The sequence below is a fragment of the Ranitomeya variabilis genome, chromosome 2 (genome assembly GCF_051348905.1).
Source record: "Ranitomeya variabilis isolate aRanVar5 chromosome 2, aRanVar5.hap1, whole genome shotgun sequence".
Lineage (NCBI taxonomy): Eukaryota > Metazoa > Chordata > Amphibia > Anura > Dendrobatidae > Ranitomeya > Ranitomeya variabilis.
In genome coordinates this window covers 2,413,852-2,438,147 of record NC_135233.1, presented here as the reverse complement: position 1 = coordinate 2,438,147, position 24,296 = coordinate 2,413,852, and the positions used below count along the sequence as shown (strand labels likewise).

The 24,296-nt window shown below is 47.6% G+C and overlaps 1 protein-coding gene across 2 annotated transcripts in view; it reads right to left on the bottom strand.

Moving 5' to 3' along the window:
* Positions 1–24,296, bottom strand: part of USH1C (USH1 protein network component harmonin) — a 407,047-nt gene that overhangs the window by 91,062 nt on the left and 291,689 nt on the right. The window contains exons 18-23 of one of the 2 annotated variants that reach the window (XM_077281844.1): positions 20,330–20,809; positions 19,107–19,163; positions 18,828–18,947; positions 18,010–18,072; positions 16,116–16,157; positions 15,944–15,997 (exon numbers count right to left, since the gene is read on the bottom strand). In XM_077281844.1, the coding sequence (XP_077137959.1) occupies positions 15,944–15,997; positions 16,116–16,157; positions 18,010–18,072; positions 18,828–18,947; positions 19,107–19,163; positions 20,330–20,809 (816 nt within the window). The remainder of the gene's footprint in view (positions 1–15,943; positions 15,998–16,115; positions 16,158–18,009; positions 18,073–18,827; positions 18,948–19,106; positions 19,164–20,329; positions 20,810–24,296) is intronic. The other variant, XM_077281845.1, reaches the window with a different exon arrangement.

Genomic DNA, 24,296 nt, shown 5'->3' with positions numbered 1-24,296 from the left:
TTGGGCTTTCTTAAAAACGAACTTGGGGTGCGGTGGTAGGAACTCCCCCACCACTTTATCCCTTAACAAGATTGCCCAATGTTTCCGTATGACACTCTGGAACCTCTTGGATCCTGTGTGAAATTGAGTAACAATTGGTAGATTTTTTATTTGTTCTGGAATACTATCCATCTCCCCCACTATGGGCTTATTCCCGCCTATTAATGAGTCTCTCGGTATGTCCCTCACTTCATTTCTGGCTCTCTCCAGTGCGGTCAGGGGATACCCTTTTTCCATGAATTGCTGTTTAAGGTATTCTGATTCGTTCTCATAGTCCTTTATGTTCGTGCAATTCAGTCGGACTCTGGTGAACTGGCCCTTGGGGATGTTGTTGAGCCAGACTGGCAGGTGACAACTGGTTAAATGAATATAGCTATTCGCATCAACCTCCTTGCGATAGCATTTGGTATGCAATTGGCCTCCTTCGATGTATATGGTAAGGTCCAGGAAGTTAATACTACTAGCACTTATAGTGGGCGTGAATTCAAGACCAAAGTCATTGTTGTTGAGGTTGGACAAGAATGATTCCAGCGACTTCCATGAGCCGTCCCAGATGATTATTACATCATCTATAAACCTTCGCCATAATATCAAGCCCTCGTTGAGACGTCCGTTCTCGTATATATGGGATGCCTCCCACTCTGCTACGTATATGTTTGCGAAACTGGATGCAAACCGCGTGCCCATCGCGGTCCCCCATGTTTGCAGAAAGAATCCATCCTCGTACATGAAGTAGTTATGTTTTGTGATAAAGGTGATCCCTTCTTGGATGAACTGGATCTGATTACTTTGATAGATTCCCAGTTTCTGGAGGAAGCCACCCGCCGCTAGACACCCTTTTTCTTGGTTGATCACGGTGTATAGGGATTTTATATCCAGGGTTGCTAGCAAATATTGCGGTTTCCAGGTGATTGTGTTTAGTTCTAGTTTATAGATGATGTAATAATCATCTGGGACGGCTCATGGAAGTCGCTGGAATCATTCTTGTCCAACCTCAACAACAATGACTTTGGTCTTGAATTCACGCCCACTATAAGTGCTAGTAGTATTAACTTCCTGGACCTTACCATATACATCGAAGGAGGCCAATTGCATACCAAATGCTATCGCAAGGAGGTTGATGCGAATAGCTATATTCATTTAACCAGTTGTCACCTGCCAGTCTGGCTCAACAACATCCCCAAGGGCCAGTTCACCAGAGTCCGACTGAATTGCACGAACATAAAGGACTATGAGAACGAATCAGAATACCTTAAACAGCAATTCAAGGAAAAAGGGTATCCCCTGACCGCACTGGAGAGAGCCAGAAATGAAGTGAGGGACATACCGAGAGACTCATTAATAGGCGGGAATAAGCCCATAGTGGGGGAGATGGATAGTATTCCAGAACAAATAAAAAATCTACCAATTGTTACTCAATTTCACACAGGATACAAGAGGTTCCAGAGTGTCATACGGAAACATTGGGCAATCTTGTTAAGGGATAAAGTGGTGGGGGAGTTCCTACCACCGCACCCCAAGTTCGTTTTTAAGAAAGCCCAAAATTTGGGCAATCTTCTTGCCCCAACAAGCAAACTAGCCCTCAACAAGCCAACACTGCCTACTAGAGCTCCCCCGGGTTCCGATGTGGGGTTTACACCTTGTGGTAGGTGTTTTAACTGCATCAATACAACATTCAAGAAGACCCGCCAAATCCAGTTCATGGACAGTAATAACACCAAGACCTTCAGGATTAAAAATAAAATCTCCTGCTTCTCAACGGGGGTTATATATATTATTATTTGCCCTTGTAAGAAACTGTATGTTGGTCGAACCAAGCGGGAACTCAGGATACGAATTAAGGAGCACTTCACCAACATCCAGAAGGGATATATGGGACACCCCTTATCACGGCACTTTGTGGAGCACCATGGGAAGAAAACAAGAGACATATATTTCTGTGGCATCCAGAAAATCCAGCCGAATGCTAGGAAAGGGGACTTCCTTAAACAGATGTCAAGAATTGAGTCCCAATAGATATTTTCACTGGATAGCCTAGCTCCGAGGGGTCTTAACCAGGAGTTAGAATTGTATGCCCTCTAAAATTTATGTTCAAAATTATTCCTTACACATTCCAGCTCAGGGGGTCCATCCCTTCGCTGCAGTCCACCCACCCCTTTATCAGCTTTCTCTCTCCCTTTCCCCCCCCCCCCCTGTGTATATCAGTCAGTGCATTCATGTGCTAAAAAATACCCCCGTTTATTCCCATAATAGGGATATACATTGAAATTCAGGGGTCATCACTCCGTCCCATTCTTATAATAGGGACAAACTTGAATTAATGGGTATGAATCGTAGTTGAGTGCGTGCAGGGACTGTTACCAACCTAATAATGGTCCAATATATCCGTAGGTACTGGGTTAGGGCTACACCCCTGTTGCAGTTGTCCTCGCACAGCCCAATTAATACCCTCTAATTAGTAGGTTTTACATATTTAATACATGTTTTATCTCAGGATAGTCGTTTTTCCTTTAGCCGCCAGTTTTTATAATTGCCCGAGCGCAATGTTTTTGCAACATACATCATTCGTTTTTAACCAAGTATTTTTAATAAAGTATTTATTTTTAACCAGCAACCACCTATCTAAGGGATAGTACATGTTTTATGTACCCACACCAGTCATGTCCCAGATATAATAACTTTAAATATGCATAAACAGGGCGCAGAGCCTGGCCTATTGCAATATCCAAAGAACACATACTACTTGTCCGAGGTAATTTCAGGTGGAGGCGGGCTGAGGGCGGGGTGATACCCCATCTGTAGCGTATAAAGGGAGAAGAGGTATTGACATACGGTAACCCTGACGAAGAAGTCCGAGCACCTTCGAAACGCGTTGGTTAGTCGCTACCTTTTTTGGCTCCAACGCCGCTCCGTACCTTAGTGACGTCACTTCTTAGGCACCAGTGAGCCGGCGCCAGCGGCCATCTTTTTCCTCGCGGTTACCAGGGACGCCTTCGGCCGGGGCTCCCAGGTACCGCGTCAGCTGCAGAGTCCTCTTCTGCCCCCCCGCTCTTCCACTCCCCACGGACGCCGCATCAGACTACTTAGCGGACGCCAGTTTGGGGTACACCTAGGACGCTGGAGTGTTACAACATACGCAGCTAGGTAAGCACCTCTCTGTATAGCCGACATAGGCATACACATCTATAACAATATTCTAATATTATTTACAGCAGGTCTGTGTGTATAGTGGCAACTGAGGTACAACCCATTGGAATATCAACCTCCTGCCGCTCATTACCACGCAGCTCGCACCCCTGAGCGCGGTCCACCTTGTCCGCATTGTGACACTATAGTGTATACATTTCTTATGATTTCAATTACACATACAGGGCTCTCAGCTGCAGTTTCCTCTGCCTGCATGAGTCTGTGTGCGATTTCACTCCCCCCTGCTATACAGCTGTAATGTGAGACCAGCGTGCCAACAACGTTCACTGAGGAGTTTTATGGCCTTAAACTGAAAGTACAAGTAGAAGCACATAGAAAAGCCAAGGTTTCTTTGTCCTTGCAAATGTAAATATCATAGCACCGGGTAATGATAGAAGTGGGACAAATACATTTTTGGCATGTGCCTCGGTAGAACTACCAGCCAGTGAGTTTTCTAGGTTCCAGAACCAGCACAATTGGGGGAACGGATTACTACTTAACCGGGTCACCCAGCTACCCCATGTCTATACTTAAATGAACCCCCATGACACGCTGAGCATAACGACACGGGTGTCGTCTTTCTACAAGGTTTGTACGCCGAGATATGTGGGATGATGTTTTTTCATATACTCAAGAAAGAGGAGTGCATTCCATAGCTCTGCCCACCACACGAGGTCATCCAGGGGGAAGACCCTTAGTTTTGGGCAAAGGTATAAAACTCAGAGGCCCAGACAAGGGGGGTCTTTTGCTGGGGATTCAGCCATGACAGGCTGTGCAACTGACCTGATGATTTTGGGAAGGTCCCCTCCCCCCCCAGCCACCACGTGAATGATATGAAAGAACTGTAAGTTGATTTTCACCTTTAATCCCTGTTATTTTTGTAATTGTCTGTACATACGATACTTTTCTTTTATAATATCTTTTTACCCTTGAGTAAACACTGCCTACCTTTTGGAGTAAAATATATAAATTTACTAGTTTCGTTTCTCCTTGCTCTATAACGAACTGTCACGTCCTCTGAAGTGAATTACGCTACTAATTGGGTTGGCTCCGGACCCATTATTGATTAAGAGAGAGGAGCTGCTGGCAGCGGATTTGTCCTGCGCTTTTGGGAAAACTGGTAGCGACGGCGGCGTTGATAATTATTGTTCCCGCCTGAGTTGGAGTAGTTATATCGCCCTCACTGCAGTGTGCCCAATAGCCAGTACATAGTAAGGCAGCCTTTCTGGCGACTAATTACCCTAGGTGCAGTACCCTGACTGACCTGAGGGTAAGGGGGCACCAGAGAGCTGCAAGGTCCAAACCGGAACTGGGAAGTGGGATATAGATAAATCCCCTTCAGAAAAGAACCAGGGGGAACCAAACACCCCCGGTTCACGACATATTGGTGTCAGCGGTGGAGATGATCAAGTTACCCCTCTGTTATTCGTGGCACCATGTAATATGGTGACAGTCCTTACTGACCACAACAATTTAGAATTTATCCGTACGGCTAAGAGGAGCACGTTGGGCCTTATTTTTCTCCAGGTTTAGTTTGATCATTTCTTATCGGCCTGGATCAAGAAATGGCAGGGCTGAAGTTCTTGTCCAGGATCTTTACTGGACCTCATGAGAGGTCTAGCACTGACTGGGCGTAGAATGTTACAAATATTTTTTAACCCCTTAACCCCCAGAGCTTTTTTCGGTTTTGCGCTTTTGTTTTTCGCTCCCCTTCTTCCCAGAGCCATAACTTTTTTTATTTTCCGTCAATATGGCCATGTGAGGGCTTGTTTTATGCGGGATGAGTTGTACTTTTGAACACCACCATTGGTTTTACCGCGTCTTGTACTAGAAAACCGGAAAAAAATTCCAAGTGTGGTGAAATTGCAAAAAAAAGTGCAGTCCCACACGTGTTTTTTGCTTGGCTTTTTTACTAGGTTCACTAGATGCTAAATCTGCCCTGCCATTATAATTCTCCAGGCCATTACGAGTTCATAGACACCAAAAATGTCTAGGTACTTTTTTATCTAAGCGGTGAATAAAGATCCAAACTTTGTTTAAAAAAAAAAAAAGGGTAATTTTCCGATAACCGTAGCGTTTCCATTTTTCATGATCTCGGGTTGGGTGAGGGCTTCTTTTTTGCGTGCCAAGCTGACGTTTTTAATTATATCATTTTGGTGCATATATGATCTTTTGATCGCGAGTTATTGCATTTTAATGCAATGTCACGGCGACCAAAAAAAGTAATTTGGGCATTTTTACATAGTAACATAGTTAGCAAGGCCGAAAAAAGCCATTTGTCCATCCTGTTCAGCCTATATTCTATCATAATAAATCCCCAGATCTACGTCCTTCTACAGAACCTAATAATTGTATGATACAATATTGTTCTGCTCCAGGAAGACATCCAGGCCTCTCTTGAACCCCTCGACTGAGTTCGCCATCACCACCTCCTCAGGCAAGCAATTCCAGATTCTCACTGCCCTAACAGTAAAGAATCCTCTTCTATGTTGGTGCAAAAACCTTCTCTCCTCCAGACGCAAAGAATGCCCCCTTGTGCCCGTCACCTTCCTTGGTATAAACAGATCCTCAGAGAGATATTTGTATTGTCCCCTTATATACTTATACATGGTTATTAGATCGCCCCTCAGTCGTCTTTTTTCTAGACTAAATAATCCTAATTTCGCTAATCTATCTGGGTATTGTAGTTCTCCCATCCCCTTTATTAACTTTGTTGCCCTCCTTTGTACTCTCTCTAGTTCCATTATATCCTTCTTGAGCACCGGTGCCCAAAACTGGACACAGTACTCCATGTGCGGTCTAACTAGGGATTTGTACAGAGGCAGTATAATGCTCTCATCATGTGTATCCAGACCTCTTTTAATGCACCCCATGATCCTGTTTGCCTTGGCAGCTGCTGCCTGGCACTGGCTGCTCCAGGTAAGTTTATCATTAACTAGGATCCCCAAGTCCTTCTCCCTGTCAGATTTACCCAGTGGTTTCCCGTTCAGTGTGTAATGGTGATATTGATTCCTTCTTCCCATGTGTATAACCTTACATTTATCATTGTTAAACCTCATCTGCCACCTTTCAGCCCAAGTTTCCAACTTATCCAGATCCATCTGTAGCAGAATACTATCTTCTCTTGTATTAACTGCTTTACATAGTTTTGTATCATCTGCAAATATCAATATTTTACTGTGTAAACCTTCTACCAGATCATTAATGAATATGTTGAAGAGAACAGGTCCCAATACCGACCCCTGCGGTACCCCACTGGTCACAGCGACCCAGTTAGAGACTATACCATTTATAACCACCCTCTGCTTTCTATCACTAAGCCAGTTACTAACCCATTTACACACATTTTCCCCCAGACCAAGCATTCTCATTTTGTGTACCAACCTCTTGTGCGGCACGGTATCAAACGCTTTGGAAAAATCGAGATATACCACGTCCAATGACTCACCGTGGTCCAGCCTATAGCTTACCTCTTCATAAAAACTGATTAGATTGGTTTGACAGGAGCGATTTCTCATAAACCCATGCTGATATGGAGTTAAACAGTTATTCTCATTGAGATAATCCAGAATAACATCCTTCAGAAACCCTTCAAATATTTTACCAACAATAGAGGTTAGACTTACTGGCCTATAATTTCCAGGTTCACTTTTAGAGCCCTTTTTGAATATTGGCACCACATTTGCTATGCGCCAGTCCTGTGGAACAGACCCCGTCGCTATAGAGTCCCTGAATATAAGAAATAATGGTTTATCTATTACATTACTTAGTTCTCTTAGTACTCGTGGGTGTATGCCATCCGGACCCGGAGATTTATCTATTTTAATCTTATTTAGCCGGTTTCGCACCTCTTCTTGGGTTAGATTGGTGACCCTTAATATAGGGTTTTCATTGTTTTTTGGGATTTCACCTAGCATTTCATTTTCCACCGTGAATACCGTGGAGAAGAAGGTGTTTAATATGTTAGCCTTTTCCTCGTCATCTACAACCATTCTTTCCTCACTATTTTTTAAGGGGCCTACATTTTCAGTTTTTATTCTTTTACTATTGATATAGTTGAAGAACAGTTTGGGATTAGTTTTACTCTCCTTAGCAATGTGCTTCTCTGTTTCCTTTTTGGCAGCTTTAGTTAGTTTTTTAGATAAAGTATTTTTCTCCCTATAGTTTTTTAGAGCTTCAATGGTGCCATCCTGCTTTAGTAGTGCAAATGCTTTCTTTTTACTGTTAATTGCCTTCTTACTTCTCTGTTTAGCCACATTGGGTTTTTCCTATTTCTAGTCCTTTTATTCCCACAAGGTATAAACCGCTTACAGTGCCTATTTAGGATGTTCTTAAACATTTTCCATTTATTATCTGTATTCTTATTTCTGAGGATATTGTCCCAGTCTACCAGATTAAGGGCATCTCTAAGCTGGTCAAACTTTGCCTTCCTAAAGTTCAGTGTTTTTGTGACTCCCTGACAAGTCCCCCAAGTGAAAGACAGGTGAAACTGTACAATATTGTGGTCGCTATTTCCTAGATGCCCGACCACCTGCAGATTTGTTATTCTGTCAGGTCTATTAGATAGTATTAAGTCTAAAAGTGCTGCTCCTCTGGTTGGATTCTGCACCAATTGTGAAAGATAATTTTTCTTGGTTATTAGCAGAAACCTGTTGCCTTTATGGGTTTCACAGGTTTCTGTTTCCCAGTTAATATCCGGGTAGTTAAAGTCCCCCATAACCAGGACCTCATTATGGGTTGCAGCTTCATCTATCTGCTTTAGAAGTAGACTTTCCATGATTTCTGTTATATTTGGGGGTTTGTAACAGACCCCAATGAGAATTTTACTATTTTCCCCTCCATGTATTTCGACCCATATGGACTCAACCTCCTCATTCCCTTCTCTAATCTCCTCCCTTAAAGTGGACTTTAGACAAGACTTTACATAAACACAAACCCCTCCTCCTCTCAGATTTTTTACTTTTTTCTCGCTACGCCGTTTAGCGATCAGGTTAATCCTTTTTTTCATTGAGAGACTGGCCGATTCTGAAAACGGCGATAATAATTATGTGTTTGATTTTATTTTTATTTTATTTTCAATGGGGCAAAAGGGGGCGATTTGAACTTTTATATTTTTACAAACACTTTTTTTTCCTTTTGGCATGTGTTACAGAACCCCCCAGCACCCAGAATATGTTATGCAGATAGATATATATATATATATATATATATATATATATATATATATATATATATATATATATATATATATATATATATATAATAGGTTCCATGTGAGATATATGTCCCTAATGCATCAGCCCACAGGCTGCGCCCCTGGTGTTAGGAGACAAGATATCCCCCTTCTGACCTCCCCCACCTTTGTAATTCCCACAGCAAATATCGGCAGGCTCCGGCCCCCTGCGGATATTGTAATGTATGTCTGGCCTGCCGCTTTTCAATTGGCCCGCCTCTGTATCTGTGTTATATATTCTGTGTGCTGTGAATAAAGTGTTGGGAGACTGGAAATACATGGAGAAGCAGTCAGCTTTTATATGCTCTCATGTAATCAAGGAATTCCAGCCAGCGTCCTTCATTCAGACTCCAGCCAAAGCAAAGTGGACCTCCTGAAACACGGGGTGGTACTGAAAGAGGTACTCCAGCACGGTAGACCCCGTCACACTGGTGGCAGACAGCGGGATCTGGTACCCCGTCTACAGGAGGAAAGGATTGAATGGAAAACAACCACCAGAAGTTAAAGAGGACTACATTAAAAGATCTGGTGGAAGCCCGAGGGTTAATTGCCAGCAACAAAACAAAAGCGGATTTGATAGAAGCCATCATGGAACACGACGGTGCAGCGCCCCCCAATGTGAACGTGGAGGAGACTGAATTCCAGAGGGAGGTAAAGAACAGACTGGCGTTCTTCGGCCCAAACCCTGAGGTAGAGATCATACGAGAGGTGATGGCTGATGTGCGTACTGATCTGAAGGAAAAAAATGGCCGAGCAGACCAGGATAGAGCTAGCCAAGATGGAGATGGCAGAGCGGACCAAAGTGGAGCTGGCCAAGATGGAGATGGCAGAGCGGAGAGAGGAGAGTCAGCGAGCAGGGGGAGCTCTGGCCTCCGACCAGGTACCTTCAACAGTAAGCCACAAAAATATCCAGTATAATGCCTTCCGACAGTTGGGGGAGGCGGAGGAAGACATTGATGGCTTTCTGCAGGACTTTGAGCGGCAGTGTGTCCTTCATCAAGTGAAGCCGGAGGAACGGGTTCAGATTTTGGCCAGCAAGCTGACAGGCCGGGCAGCGGACGCCTATCGCACGATACCTGATGAGGACTGTATGGACTATGAGCGGATCAAAGAAGTGATCTTGGCCCGGTATGTGCTGACACCAGAGGCATACCGCCAAAAGTTCCGCGGACTTATAAAACGCGTAACCGATACCCACGCTGAATGGGCCTGTAAATTATGGCAGTCACTGCTACAGTGGGTACAAGGGAGCCAAGCAACCACTAAGGAGGACATCCTCCAGCTCTTCTTGTTAGAACGATTCTTTAATGGACTAACCCCCGAGACACAGGAATGGCTTCGGGACATGCGGCTAATGACTCTTGAGGAAGCCGCACGTCTGGCCGATGAACATCATGACGCCAGGAGGCCAAAGTTGTCTGGATCAAAGATGGTCACTAAGGGTCCGCCCATGGACCTGGAGGGCCCCAAACCACCGAAGATTGTAGGGGGGACTAGCTAGAAACCCGGCCTACCAAAGTTCCCCTGGGGCGCAATGCCACACCTGCCATCAGCTGGGCCACCTGCAAAGACAATGTCCCAACCGGACTCAGCATACCCAGTGGCCAAAGGTGGGAGCAGCTACCTTCAGCCAGGCCGCTGTACACTGCTACCAAGGCGAAGCTGACCCGGCATTGGGGGCTACAACTAACCAAGGGGTGGAAGAAATGGAGGAAGTGCTGCATGAAGTAGACCCCGTGCAGGCAGCCTGGGCAGATAATCGACAACAGCATAGACAGGTCGTGTGGGTTAATGGGAAACGCATGCAGGGACTAAGAAATTCCGGAGCAACTTTGACCCTTGTGAAGCCTCATCTCGTCAGGGACCAAGAGAAGACGGACTGGACAGTGGCAGTCCGTGTAGCAGGGGGAGCCATACATCAACTGCCAGGATTCACCTGAACTGGGGAGTCGGGGATGGCCTTGTTGAGGTCGGCTTGATGGAGGATTTGCCTGCAGACGTCTTGCTGGGAAATGACTTGGGGCCCATGTAGTCTGCCTTCTCGGTTACCCCTCTGGCTGAGACATATCCTGTGACCACCCGGAGACAAGCTCGAGCTGCGGAGGTGGAATCACACTCAGAGGAGGCCCAGGTAAGACATCCCATCCCTACACGTATTCCCATAGCCAGACACATTTCTTAGGCCACCCCAGATGAATTTAAGAGGGAGTTACTTGAGGATCCTTCATTGGAGGGATATCGTGGGAAGGCACAGGAGGGGAGAGGGGTACTGGAAGGGGAACAGTTTATATGGAAGCAGGGACTTCTCTACTGGATCACAGAGCAGCACCACACAGGGACGAGCCCCACTATAAAACGACAGCTGGTAGTTCCCAAGAAGTACAGGCAGGAGTTACTGCGAATCTCTCATGACATACCCTTGGCCGGGCACTTCGGCGTCAGTCGCACCAGGCATCGTCTGACACAAAACTTCTTTTGGCCGGGGGTAACCTATGATGTTCGTCAGTACTGCCAGACCTGTGACAGTTGCCAGCGCATTGGCAAGAGGGGAGATCGATGCAAGGCCAAATTACGCCCCCTCCCCATTGTGGAGGAACCATTTAGCCGAGTAGCGGTCAATCTGATAGGGCCATTAGCCAAACCCAGTGCGTCAGGGAAAAGGTATATATTGACAGTGGTAGATTATGCCACACGGTATCCAGAGGCGGTTGCGTTACCTAACATACTGGCAGAGACAGTTTCGGCTGCCCTGCTCCAGGTTTTCTCACGGGTTGGATTTCCCCAGGAGATTATCTAGGACCAGGGTACCCAGTTTACAGCAGAGGTGACCAACCAACTGTGGAAGCTGTGAGGCGTAAAGTCCATTAGAAGCGCCCCATACCACCCACAAACCAGTGGGTTGTGGGAACGCTTTAACGGGACGTTAAAACAACTCATTGGGACTTTTCCAGGACCTACAGGGACTGGGAGAAATTCTTGCCACACCTCCTGTTTGCCTATCGGGAGGTGCCCCAAGAATCCACGGGGTTCTCCCCGTTCGAACTGGTATACGGGAGATGGGTAAGGGGACCCCTAGACTTAGTGCTAGAACACTGGGAAGGGGAGGGCACCATAGAAGGGGTACCTATTATACCCTATGTGCTGGAATTCCGGGACCGCCTACAGGAGCTGACCCAGGCTGTACGTGGGAACCTGCAGGTGGCCCAACGGCGCCAGCGCATATGGTACGATCGGAGGGCCAGAGAACGCACCTTTGAGATAGGACAGAAGGTCCTGGTGTTAGAACCCACTAGGCAGAACAAGTTCCAAGCTTCATGGCAGGGGCCCTACCAGGTAGTGGGGAAAATAGCCGACACCACCTATAAAGTCGCCGATTGTGACGACTCCAGGGTTATCCGCATGTTCCACGTGAACATGCTGAAGCCCTACCGGGAGCGCCATGAAGAGGTAGTGGCCATCTGTGCACCTGAAGCAGAGGATTTAGCCGGACTCCCCTTGCCTGTTGTCTTAGGGGAGAGGACTCAGTCTAAAACATGGGACCGGGTACACTGGGGTGAAGACCTAGGTCCCCGGGAGAGGCAGCAGGCAGAGGCATTGTTGAGGCAGCGACAGAGGATGCTTTCAGGGAGATCAGGGTACACCCACCTGGCACAACACAAGGTTGAGACCCAGGATCAGACCCCCCTGAGACAACCCCCCTTCCGCGTCCCTGAGTCTGTACGAGAAGGGATGCAACAAGAGATACGAGAGATGTTGCGTTTAGGGGTCACTGAAGAATCAGATAGTCCCTGGGCATCCCCCGTAGTGTTAGTGCCCAAGAAGGATGGGACTACACGGTTTTGTGTAGACTATCGTAAGCTCAATGAGAAAACAGTGATGGATGCGTATCCCATGCCGTGTGTGGATGAGCTGTTAGACCGGCTGGCGGGGGCAAAGTATTTGACCACCATCGATCTATGCAAAGGCTACTGGCAGATTCCCCTTAGTCCTGACGCTATTCCCAAGTCGGCATTTGTCACCCCGTTCGGCTTATTCCAGTTTCGAGTTATGCCATTCAGGATGAAGACTGCCCCGGTGACCTTCCAGAGGCTGGCTGACCGGCTTCTGGATGGTCTCCAGGACTATGCGTGTGCCTACCTGGATGACATCGCCATCTACAGAGCGACATGGGAAGAGCATCTAAATCACCTAGAGACAGTATTAGACAGGATCCACAAGGCCGGAATCACCCTGAACCCAAACAAGTGTCACGTGGGCAAAGCGGAGGTTCAGTATTTAGGACATTGGGTGGGAAGTGGGAAACAGCGACCAGAACCAGCCAAGATTGAGGCCATAGCCAAATGGCCCACCCCACGCACTAAAACCCAGGTCATGGCGTTTCTAGGGACAGCGGGGTATTACAGGAAATTTGTCCCCAATTACAGCAGCGTAGCCAAGCCCCTCACTGATCTGACCCGTAAGAACCAACCCCGCCAGGTAACCTGGACCCCAGAGTGTGAGGAAGCCTTCCGCCAGCTAAAGGAAGCCCTCACCAATACCCGCAATTGCCCGCACCCGATCCAACTAAACGTTTCCTGGTTCACACAGACGCATCTATGCTTGGATTGGGGGCAGTACTAAGCCAAGTTGGGCCGGACGGCCAAGAACACCCGGTAGCTTACCTGAGTCGGAAACTACTGCCCCGTGAAGTAAGCTATGCGGCCATCGAGAAGGAGTGCCTGGCGGTAGTATGGGCACTCAAAAAGTTACAACCATATTTGTATGGATGACAGTTTCCCTCCTAATGGACCATAATCCCCTAGTGTGGCTTAATCGGGTCTCCGGTGACAACGCCAGATTACTGCGGTGGAGTTTAGCCCTACAACCTCTGGACTTCACCATCCACTACAGACCCGGCAAACAAAATGGTAACGCCGATCGACTAAGTCGACAAACGGAACTTGTACCAACCCCATAAACTTCGGTCATCCCCAAACCGATCCGTTAAGGATCAGACTGTGTATGCCGATCGTGTCGCTGAAAGAGGAGCCGTGTTACAGAACCCCCCAGCACCCAGAACATGTTATGCAGTTATATATATATATATATATATATATATATATATATATATATATATATATATAATAGGTTCCAAGTGGGCAGAGGAGACAAGATATCCCCCTTCTGTCCTCCCTCACCTTTGTAATTCCCACAGTAAATATTGGCAGGCTCCGGCCCCCTGCGGCTATTGTAATGTATGTCTGGCCTGCGTTTCAATGGGCCTGCCCTCTGTATCTGTGTGATATATTCTGTGTTCTGTGAATAAAGTGTTGGGAGACTGGAAATACGTGGAGAAGCAGTCAGCTTTTATATGCTCTCATGTAATCAAGGAATTCCAGCCAGCGTCCTTCATTCAGACTCCAGCCAATGCAGAGTGCACCTCCTGAAACACGGGGTGGTACTGAAAGAGGTACCCCAGCTTGGTAGACCCCGTTACAGCATGTGTCAATAGTCTCTATAGGAGACTAGAAGCAGCCATAACCCAATCGGCTCTACTGCATAGAGGCGATGTTCAGCAAGCCGGCACTGACAATCATAGAGGTCTCCAGGAGAACCCAGGTTGTCATGCCAACACACCGATGACCCACGATCACATGACTGGGGTCACCGGTGTGCGTATTTTCGGCCCGATGTGCGATTTAAATGCCACTGTCAGAGTTTGACAGCGGCATTTAACTGGTTAATAGCCTTGGGTGGATCGCGATTCTACCCGCGGCTATTGCGGGCACATGTCAGCTGCTTAAAACAGCTGACATTTCCTTGGAAAGATGTGGGCTCACCGCTGGAGCCCACATCAAAAGGAGACCGACATTGGAGTAAATGTACACCTGATGTTGGTAAGGGGTTAATGGAGATTAAAGATGGATACCAAACTGACTTTCTTAAACATCCTTCTAAAGACGTTGATCTTTGTTTTAAGGAGGGGTCTTGGATGCAGAACCATCAAATATATGTCCCCGAATCTGCACGACTTGAAGTCCTCAAACTTGTCCATGATTCTAAACTTGTAGGACACCCTGGATTAATGAAAACGCAAGGACTACTGCTTCGTTCTTTTTGGTGGCCCAATTGTCATGAGTATTGTCAGGATTCGAACCCAGCAGCTCTCATGCACCAGCTCGTCCCTCAGCTATTCAACTTGCTAGATAGTTCCTTGCTTGATACTAGTGCCTGTATTGTTCATGATGTCTCCACCCCCAGTTCCTGATTGGCTCGCCCTATAATCTCCTGACTGAGCACTCTACAGACACCTGGCACTGCACTTCCGTCATTGCGAGATTATTGTGCTCCAGCCTTTAGTCTAGCTTCTTCCCACCTACTGCTTAAGATCCTACTGCTGCCCTGTGTACAGACATCTGGCTATACCCCAACAACACTACCTGCCGATGTTGCCCCTAGTGGTACTCCTACTCAGGTCACGCCTTAACAGGCAGTCACCATCGCTGGTCTCCTCCGATGTGAAGCTTTGCAGCAATGACGGCTGAAGTCTGGAGGTCTTGGACTTCAGTTCTCGCTTGTTTGTGGCTCTTTCTGCCTTCAGTTTTGTCTTCAGCCTCTAAAATGCCACTCGATGGGCTGAGATCTGGTGAGGACTCGGCCAATGCAGAATATTCCACTTCTTTGCTTTCACAGGATGTTTGGGATCATTAGCCGCCTGTCCATTGAATGCAATCAACCTTGCTGCATTTGGGTGAATCTGGGCAGAAAATATCGCCCTGTACACAGGTTTCATCCGGCCGCTTCTGACTTCACTCACATTATCAATAAGCACAAGCGATCCGGCACCATTAGCAGCTAGGCATGCCCGTGCCATCACACCGCCTCCACCATGTGATACACAGGATGGCCGAGGATCAGGAGCCGCTCCAAACCTTCTCCAGACTTTCTTCTTCCCATTGTCATGATTCGTCTGCTCAGTGTCTTGGAAGCAGAGAGTGGTCCATTTCTTTTCCTTTCTCCGCATGTTATGGGTTCACAGCAACAGCTTCCAAATGCAAATGCCACACCTGGAATCAGACCTCTTACCTGCTTAATTGATGATGGATTAATTGATGATGGAGATAATTGTCCAGTTGATTTTGCCCCTTCAATAAGAGGCAGCTCCATATTAAAAAGTTGTAATTCTTAAACCTTTCCTCTAATCAGGATGTAAATCCCTCAGAAAAAGCTGAGAGTCAGCAGTTTACACCCAGATTGTTAAATGGACTGGATCTGGAATATGTTTTGGTAAATGGCTAAAATGCCAAAGCTTGTGTCATTGTTCAAATATTTCTGGACCTAATTATATGTGTGGGAGAGGGCAGAGCGGCGATACATACCAGCCCAGTGCCATATGTCTTATTTGTGCTGCGGCCCACAAGGGGGTACATACTTTCTCATGCATATCTTATAACACACTGGCACATTATATCCTTGAGTATAGAGAACAACGATTCATCCTTTCACCTTTTTTATTCTCAGCTGTCGGACGTCCTTCTCTGCGATCTGCTCCATAGTGAACTGAGAAAGAAAAGAAACTTGTAAGACAGATGATTACAGACAGGAGACGCAGACCATTGCTTCAGGCTGGGTCAGTTAACCACATGGTAAACTATACTGGAGGGGTCTCCGCACTCACCATCGTGTAGGGGTCAAAGTCCTCCACATACTTCTGAAATCCCTCAATAGAAAAGACACCATCGTTAGTGCAGAGAAATCAAAGCGCAGGGGAGGGGGAGGTCAAACACCTGAAGGCCGAGATCCCAGACATGCAATTTGTGAAATGAGGAAAGACAGGGGCTCTAAAGAGTCAGCACCCCGAGACTCAGAGGAACAGCCACAGCAAACCAATAATCGTTAGGTGCCACAGAAGTCTGGAAATAAAAGCCGAGCTCCGATTGGTTGATGTGAGGTCCAGTCAATTACATCATCCATGACTATGGAATTATTACTAGAAAGTTTGTGATCAGTGGCTACAGGCGAGATCTCAAGAGACTGGACAGTGACTGGAGCAGACGGAGATCTACACAGGAATAAGGATCCGGACATCCAGAAGAATGAAAGAGGAAAGTGAGCAATGCAACCAGAAAGGTAAGGTAAGGGCACCCGGTAGAGTGAGGGAGAGGCAATTGAGCAGGGCACCCAGGGGAGAGGCAATTGAGCAGGGCACCCAGGGGAGAGCCAAGGGAGCAGGGCACCCAGGGGAGCAAGGGAGAGAAAAGGGAGCAGGGCACCCAGGGGTGCGAGAGAGAGACAAGGGAGCAGGGCACCTGGGAGAGCAAGGGAGAGGGAAGGGATCAGGGCACCCGGGAGAGCAAGGCAGAGGGAAGGGAGCAGGAGAGCGAGGGAGAGCCAAGGGAGCAGGGCACCCAGGGGAGAGCCAAGGGAGCAGGGCACCCAGGGGAGCAAGGGAGAGAAAAGGGAGCAGGGCACCCGGGAGAGCAATGGAGAGACAAGGGAGCAGGGCTCGTGGAAGAGTGAGGGAGAGGAAAGGAAGCAGGGTACCCGGGAGAGCGAGGGAGAGGCAAGGGAGCTGGGCACATGGGAGAGCGAGGGAGAGGCAAGGGAGCAGGGCACCCAGGAGAGCAAGGGAGAGGCAAGGGAGCAGGGCACCCGGGAGAGCGAGGGAGAGGCAAGGGAGCAGGGCACATGGGAGAGTGAAGGAGAGGCAAGGGAGCAGGGCACCCAGGAGAGCAAGGGAGAGGCAAGGGAGCAGGGCACCCGGGAGAGCGAGGGAGAGGTAAGGGAGCAGGGCACATGGGAGAGCGAGGGAGAGGCAAGGGAGCAGGGCACCCGGGAGAGCGAGGGAGAGGTAAGGGAGCAGGGCACATGGGAGAGCGAGGGAGAGGCAAGGGAGCAGGGCACCCGGGAGAGCGAGGGAGAGGTAAGGGAGCAGGGCACATGGGAGAGCGAGGGAGAGGCAAGGGAGCAGGGCACCCGGGAGAGCAAGGGAGAGGCAAGGGAGCAGGGCACCTGGAAGAGTGAGGGAGAGGTAAGGGAGCAGGGCACATGGGAGAGCGAGGGAGAGGCAAGGGAGCAGGGCACCCGGGAGAGTGAGGGAGAGGCAAGGGAGCAGGGCACCCGGGAGAGTGAGGGAGAGGCAAGGGAGCAGGGCACCCGGGAGAGTGAGGGAGAGGCAAGGGAGCAGGGCACCCGGGAGAGTGAGGGAGGCAGGGCTACCAGGTGAGCGAAGGAGGCAAGGGAGCTGGGAACCTGGGAGAACGAGGGAAGGAAAAAGAGAAGGGAACCCAAAAAGAGAGCAAAGTGGGGAGCAGTGGACCCAGAAAGTGAGTAAAGGAAGGGAAAAGAGCAGAGCACCAGGAAAGACAAAACAAGGGCGGAAGGGACTAAAAGTACCAGGCAAGACAAGAGTGAGACTAAATGTGCTATCACATATTGCCCAAAGGCAAAAAATATGGTCTCGGGATGTTTAAACTATGGCAAAACTTTTATCTGACTCTTCTAGAGGGAGAGGGGGAAAGCTCACAGCACCCATGAGACACAAGGGAAAGAGTCAGGACACCCAGTATTACTTGTCGCTTATTTAATCGGAAGGAGGAGTTGTAGACGACCATTCGCTTTAGCATCTCTGGTTGCTGCAGAACAGAAATATTACAGAGACTATTATAGAGTGATATTGACCACCCTAAGGCGAGTATGACCCCTTACACCTGCTACCGAGAAGCTGCGATCAATCAATAATCAACTACTCCAGTGTTACACAAAGACGGTAATCGGTCGGGTTTGTGGGTTGTTGCTGTGTGCTCACCTCAAGATTGTCGCCTCATTTCCCTGATCTTTCCTTCCCTCCCTTTTTCCATAGCCCTTCCCTCCGTTACCCCCCTTCTTTCATCCCTTTTCTACCTTCGAATCCTCCCACCCTCCCTAAAAAAAAAAAATGTTTCTCTTCTCTTTCCCCCTTTCTCTTTCTAACCTCTAGTTTCTTTTTTGCAGCGACCCGTTTATATTTCCGCATGAATATTGTTATCTTTACAAGTTGTGTTAAGTCCTGCGTGACTTAATTCATCATAATATATTTGGCCGTAAGTTATTTTTTTGTATTTTCAAAATTGATAAATAAAAACAAATTTAACATGGAAGTAATCGGTGCACAGAGCGACCCTCACAGAAAGGTTCCCTCAGCTCCACAGTGGGACTGCCCCGGCCGTGCCCCCTATATCTGTGGAGCAATCATCACCCCCACTATGGCATCAACCTCAGACTCATGCCTTAATCTTCAGCCTGAACTTCTATACCAATATTCAGCACTAAAGAGGTCCTGCTCTGCGCCATAATTCAGGTATGCCCCCAAAACAAGGAGCACAAGCCCCCAAATACTGCAGGAACTCACCAGAGCCTCCGGCTTCACTGCTGGTCTGAGAAAGAAGTTGGCATCTGGAGGTAACATGACCGGTTTAGAGGGGATGGGCACAGCTGGCCGGCGCTGGGAGGGCGGACTTGGCGCAAATTGCTGCAGTCAAAGCAGCAACAAAGGAAAAAAGATGTGAAATCACAATTGGGGACACACCCCAAACTTCTGCCCCCCAGAACATAACTGCCAGTCCCCCACATACATGAAACACACGGCAAACCTCTGCACCCAACATTATGGCTGCCAGCCTCCACCTACCAGAGGACTGCTGGACGAGGATGAGATTTTACTGACGTTTGATGTGTTCCTCACGATCTGCAGTGTCAGATATAAAGCAACTAAAATCAGATCGACATTGCCCATTACCATGTCCTGGCTCCTCAGACACCGTGAAGTCTACTATTCACACATCACGAATCACTGTGAAGTCCACTATTCACACATCACCGATCGCACCGCAAAGTCCACCATTCACACATCAAACCGCAAAGTCCAGCATTCACACCGCAAAGTCCAGCATTCACACCGCAAAGTCCAGCATTCACACCGCAAAGTCCAGCATTCACACATCAAACCGCAAAGTCCACCATTCACACCGCAAAGTCCAGCATTCACACATCAAACCGCAAAGTCCAGCATTCACACTGCGAAGTCCAGCATTCACACATCACACCGCAAAGTCCAGCATTCACACCGCAAAGTCCAGCATTCACACATCAAACCGCAAAGTCCACCATTCACACCGCAAAGTCCAGCATTCACACATCAAACCGCAAAGTCCAGCATTCACACCGCAAAGTCCAGCATTCACACATCAAACCGCAAAGTCCACCATTCACACCACGAAGTCCAGCATTCACACATCAAACCGCAAAATCCACCATTCACACCGCGAAGTCCAGCATTCACACATCAAACCGCAAAGTCCAGCATTCACACCGCAAAGTCCAGCATTCACACATCAAACCGCAAAGTCCACCATTCACACCACGAAGTCCAGCATTCACACATCAAACCGCAAAGTCCACCATTCACACCGCAAAGTCCAGCATTCACACATCACACCGCAAAGTCCACCATTCACACCGCAAAGTCCAGCATTCACACATCAAACCTCAAAGTCCACCATTCACACCGCGAAGTCCAGCATTCACACATCAAACCGCAAAGTCCACCATTCACACCGCGAAGTCCAGCATTCACACATCACCGATCACACCGCAAAATCCACCATTCACACATCAAACCGCAAAGTCCACCCTTCACACTGCAAAGTCCACTATTTGCAGATCACCGATCACACCGCATAATGCGCTATTCATATGACCGCACCAAATGCACACCAGTGTCATTGCGCAACATTTTTCTTCCCTGGATCTGCATTTATCACAGCTCTCATTAACCCTTTGAGGTCAGTAATCCTCTTGGTGCGTTTCGTTCTTCTCATGCCGTCTCTTCCCAGTGCACTATGAAGAACTGACCTTGGGGCTAGGGGGGTAGGCAGGTTCAGGGTTGGATGATCGCAAAGCTCTTCTTCCTCTGTGTTTTAGCTCTTCAGAGAAGGGTGGTGGTGGCCGTGGTGATGGTGGTGGCCGTGGTGATGGTGGTGGCTGTGGTGATCCAGGAGGCGGAAGTGCAGGAGAGGGCAGGTGCATCCATGTTGGCTGAATTGGTGGTGTTCTTGAAGGGAGTAATGGAACTGGAGGAGAACTCCTCCTCATCATCATCATTGTGATGTTGGGGGATGGAGCCTGGTGCAGGGCAGCCGCAGACACCTGGTGCAGTAATGGCGGTGGAGGTGCTGGACGTTTAACAGGGCGAATGCTGTCCTCTAAAGGAGTATCATCCAGATCTGTGGTGTGAAGCTCGAGACCACCAACGAATTTATGCACCTTGCCAACAGCGGGAGCAGCAGGAGGTGGAGAAACGGCGACAGGTGGATGTCCTACGGTCCCAGCTCCCTGTTCAAAACAGCAAACACTATGAGTGGAGCAGCACATAACATAGCATACAAAATCATATGTACCTATACACAGACAACATATACGTACATCACATATATACACCCACCAAAAGCGTACATACAGTGGATGTGGGAAGTCTGCACACGCGTTAAAATGGCAGGTTTGTCATGGAAAAAAATCCTACCAAGAAGAATCGTTTCAGAACTTTTTCCACCTTTAATGTCGCCCAGAATTTGTACAATTCCACTGAAAACTAAAAAAGTAGCAAATAGTGTGGCTGCATAAATCTGCACACCCTTGCACTAATACTTAGGAGCAGTCGCCTGAGAATTTCTGGCAGCGCTCAGTGTTTCTTGGTCAGAGTCTATCAGCGTGGCACGTCTGGGTTCAGGGTCTTAACAGAAAAAACCTTGCACTCATCTTAATGCTTGTGTGAATTTTATTGTAGTACCCAAAACGTTTCGGTCCACAATCGGGACCTTCCTCAGTTACTACAAGTGAGAGAAATACATACACCAAAATAATCTAAACCAACAAAAGTATAAACAAAATCTAACAAATAGAATGGCGGCGATTGGAGAGCATCAGGTAACATACAGGTCAAAAGAGCAAAGAGCGTAGACATCTAAATATGTCAAGCAGAAAAAGACCACATAAAGTATTGAGGCACCCCTTGTGTATTGTGTGAAAGAAGGGATAGAAAGGGACAGGGATGTGGCCCGTACCGTACTGAAACCCGGGTATAGGAGACAATATTGTCTGATGGCACACGCTTAGTCAGCGTCTAAAGGTGAAAAAGACGGGTGTTAGCCGAGGTATAGCAGTTTGTCAAGTACCTTTAATACGCGCTGGACGAAACGAATATGCACTAGGGACAAATGGAGACCAATGTAGTACGTCACCTTAGTGTATCTAGACGCCACTAAGAGATAGGTGAATGTAGGTGGAAAAAACATGGAGCGAATTTACCTGTAAGGACACGGAGACATGTGCCGGTATCAGACGCGGTATCCCCCGCTAGGTCACTCAATAAGGTGGGGGAGTGTCCGTACGGACAACAATGTCCAATGTGTGGTGCGTGCCGGAGGGGCGGAAGTGACGTCGCCGGCTGTACGGAGTTCCGGCGCGTCATACGTGTGGCTATATGTGCACCTTCGTAGTATGCTGGAGCCGGCGGAAGTGACGTAACCAGGTGTCACCGGTCCGTGTGCGGCGTACTGCAGCTTATAGCGTTCCGCTAAGGTAAAAAAGGTACGGACGAAAAGTAGGAGGAGCCTGCGAAGGGGCGGTGCCTGAAAAGGATCCGGAGCTTAGTATAGAAGGTCCGCTGTGGGTGAAACAGTCCAGTGCTAGGTTCAGGCATGCCGTTCAAGGCGTGAGAAGGTGAGCCGAGATATGGAGGAAGAAACATGACGGCTTCAGTATAGTCGAGTCTATCGACAAAAAGGAGAAAAGAATGAATATAGCCTTCTGCAAAATATGAGATACATGTAAACATACGTGATGATATAATGCAAACAATCACATTGGTAAAATGATACACCAAAACACGTCATAAAAAACATGTCATAAAAAACACATGAAGGAACCTGGAGATGACACTGTACAGTAATGTCCACTAAGAGGTACCTGTAATTATACATGTAGGGTTAAACATAACTGCAGCACTGGAATGACGATCTTAAAGAAAAATAAGAACGTAAATAAGGGACAAACGAAGATATACCAGAACACATAAATGATTGAAGGTACACTATGGGCTTCTCTACTCAGATGAACGACAAGTATGGTGATACTGGGGACCCAAGGTCCATCAACCTATACAGCTGCTTGAATGAAAAATAACCCTAGCAGCATCTAAAAGGAGCTATACAGAATTTTAAAGAATTAAAAAATTATTTTTTTTAAAGAAATGACGCCAAATCGTAATCCCTATTTAGGCCCATTGGGTGGAGGGTCTCAAGATTGTGGATCCAGAAGGCCTCCCTGCATTTCAAACGGGCCACCCTATCTCCGCCCCGTCTCATATGACCTGAAATTTTAGTTGTGAAATATTATGACCATGGGTGGTGAAATGTGACGGAACAGGTAATAAGAGGTTTTTGCAACGTACAGTAGACTTGTGCTTAGAAATCCTGTCACGTATTGGTTGCGTTGTTTCGCCGACGTACAGTAAGCCGCATGGGCATTTAATGAGATATATTACCCATGATGTAGCACAGGTGAAGAAATCTGGGATGCGGAATGCTTTACCTGAATGAGGGTGGTGGAAGGAAGGGCCCTTGAGGACATTGTGACATTGTGAGCAATGTAGGCAGGGGAACGTCCCTGTCCGGGGATTTTGCAGGAAAAGTTGGCGTGTGGTAGATTTGTTAGAGCCCATATCTGCTTTTACTAATGAGTCTTTAAGATTCGGAGGTCGCCTGAAACATGGGAGGAAAGGATTGTGAAATTCTGGAACATTCGGATGGGCACTTGCCAGTAAGTGTCAGTGTCTGCGTATGGATCTATGTAAGACATAGGCGAAAGGGTGAAATGAATGTATGAACGAGATCCGGTTTGTGGATCTATTGGGTCGTGGTGGCGAGGACGTTGCTGCGTCACGAAGTACTGTTGCCGGGTAACCACGTTGGGAAAATTTAGTAGCCATTTCCTGTAATCGGAGAGGGCGGAGGTCTGTATCTGATACAATTCTGGAGACCCGGTGGAATTGGGATTTGGGTACAGACCTTTTGGTAGCAGGAGGGTGGAAACTGGTGTAATGTAACAAACTGTTACGGTCAGTACTTTTGGTATAGAGGTCGGTAGAGATAGAACCGTCCGGTTTGAGAATGACCAATGTGTCAAGAAAGTTAATCTTGTGAGAATCATGGGACATGGTAAATGATATTCCTGGCCAGGCTGTGTTGAGCCAGTCAAAGAAAGAAGCGAGGGCTTCCAACGTGCCCCCCCCATATGCAAAAGACATCATCTATATAACGTCTCCAAAGGAGGACGTTCGATTGAAAAACAGAGTTACAGTATATTGTGCTCTCTTTGAAATCAGCCATGTAGCAATTTGCATAGGGGGGCGCTACTTTGGAGCCCATCGCGGTGCCACGGACCTGCAGGTAAAAGTCATCCTGAAACATAAAATGGTTACGGGTGAGGATGATGGTTAAAAGGTCCACACATAAATTAACTTGATCGCTATGTAGGCCAGAATGGATGAGGAGTTTGTGTACTGAATTGATACCCTCTATGTGTGGGATCGAAGTGTACAGATCTTTAACATCCTGTTAACATATTGTTATGATCCCTAGTGGCTGGGGATCACAAATAGACCAGCAAGTGAATAAACTAAGGACAAGCTCTAGGGAGATGGTAACTGGACTGATCGCAAATCTGAACCTATCCAACACAACTAGAGGTAGCCGGTGAACGTGCCTAAAAAATTCCTAGACGTCTCGAGCCAGCCTGAGGAACTAGCTACCCCTAAAGAGAG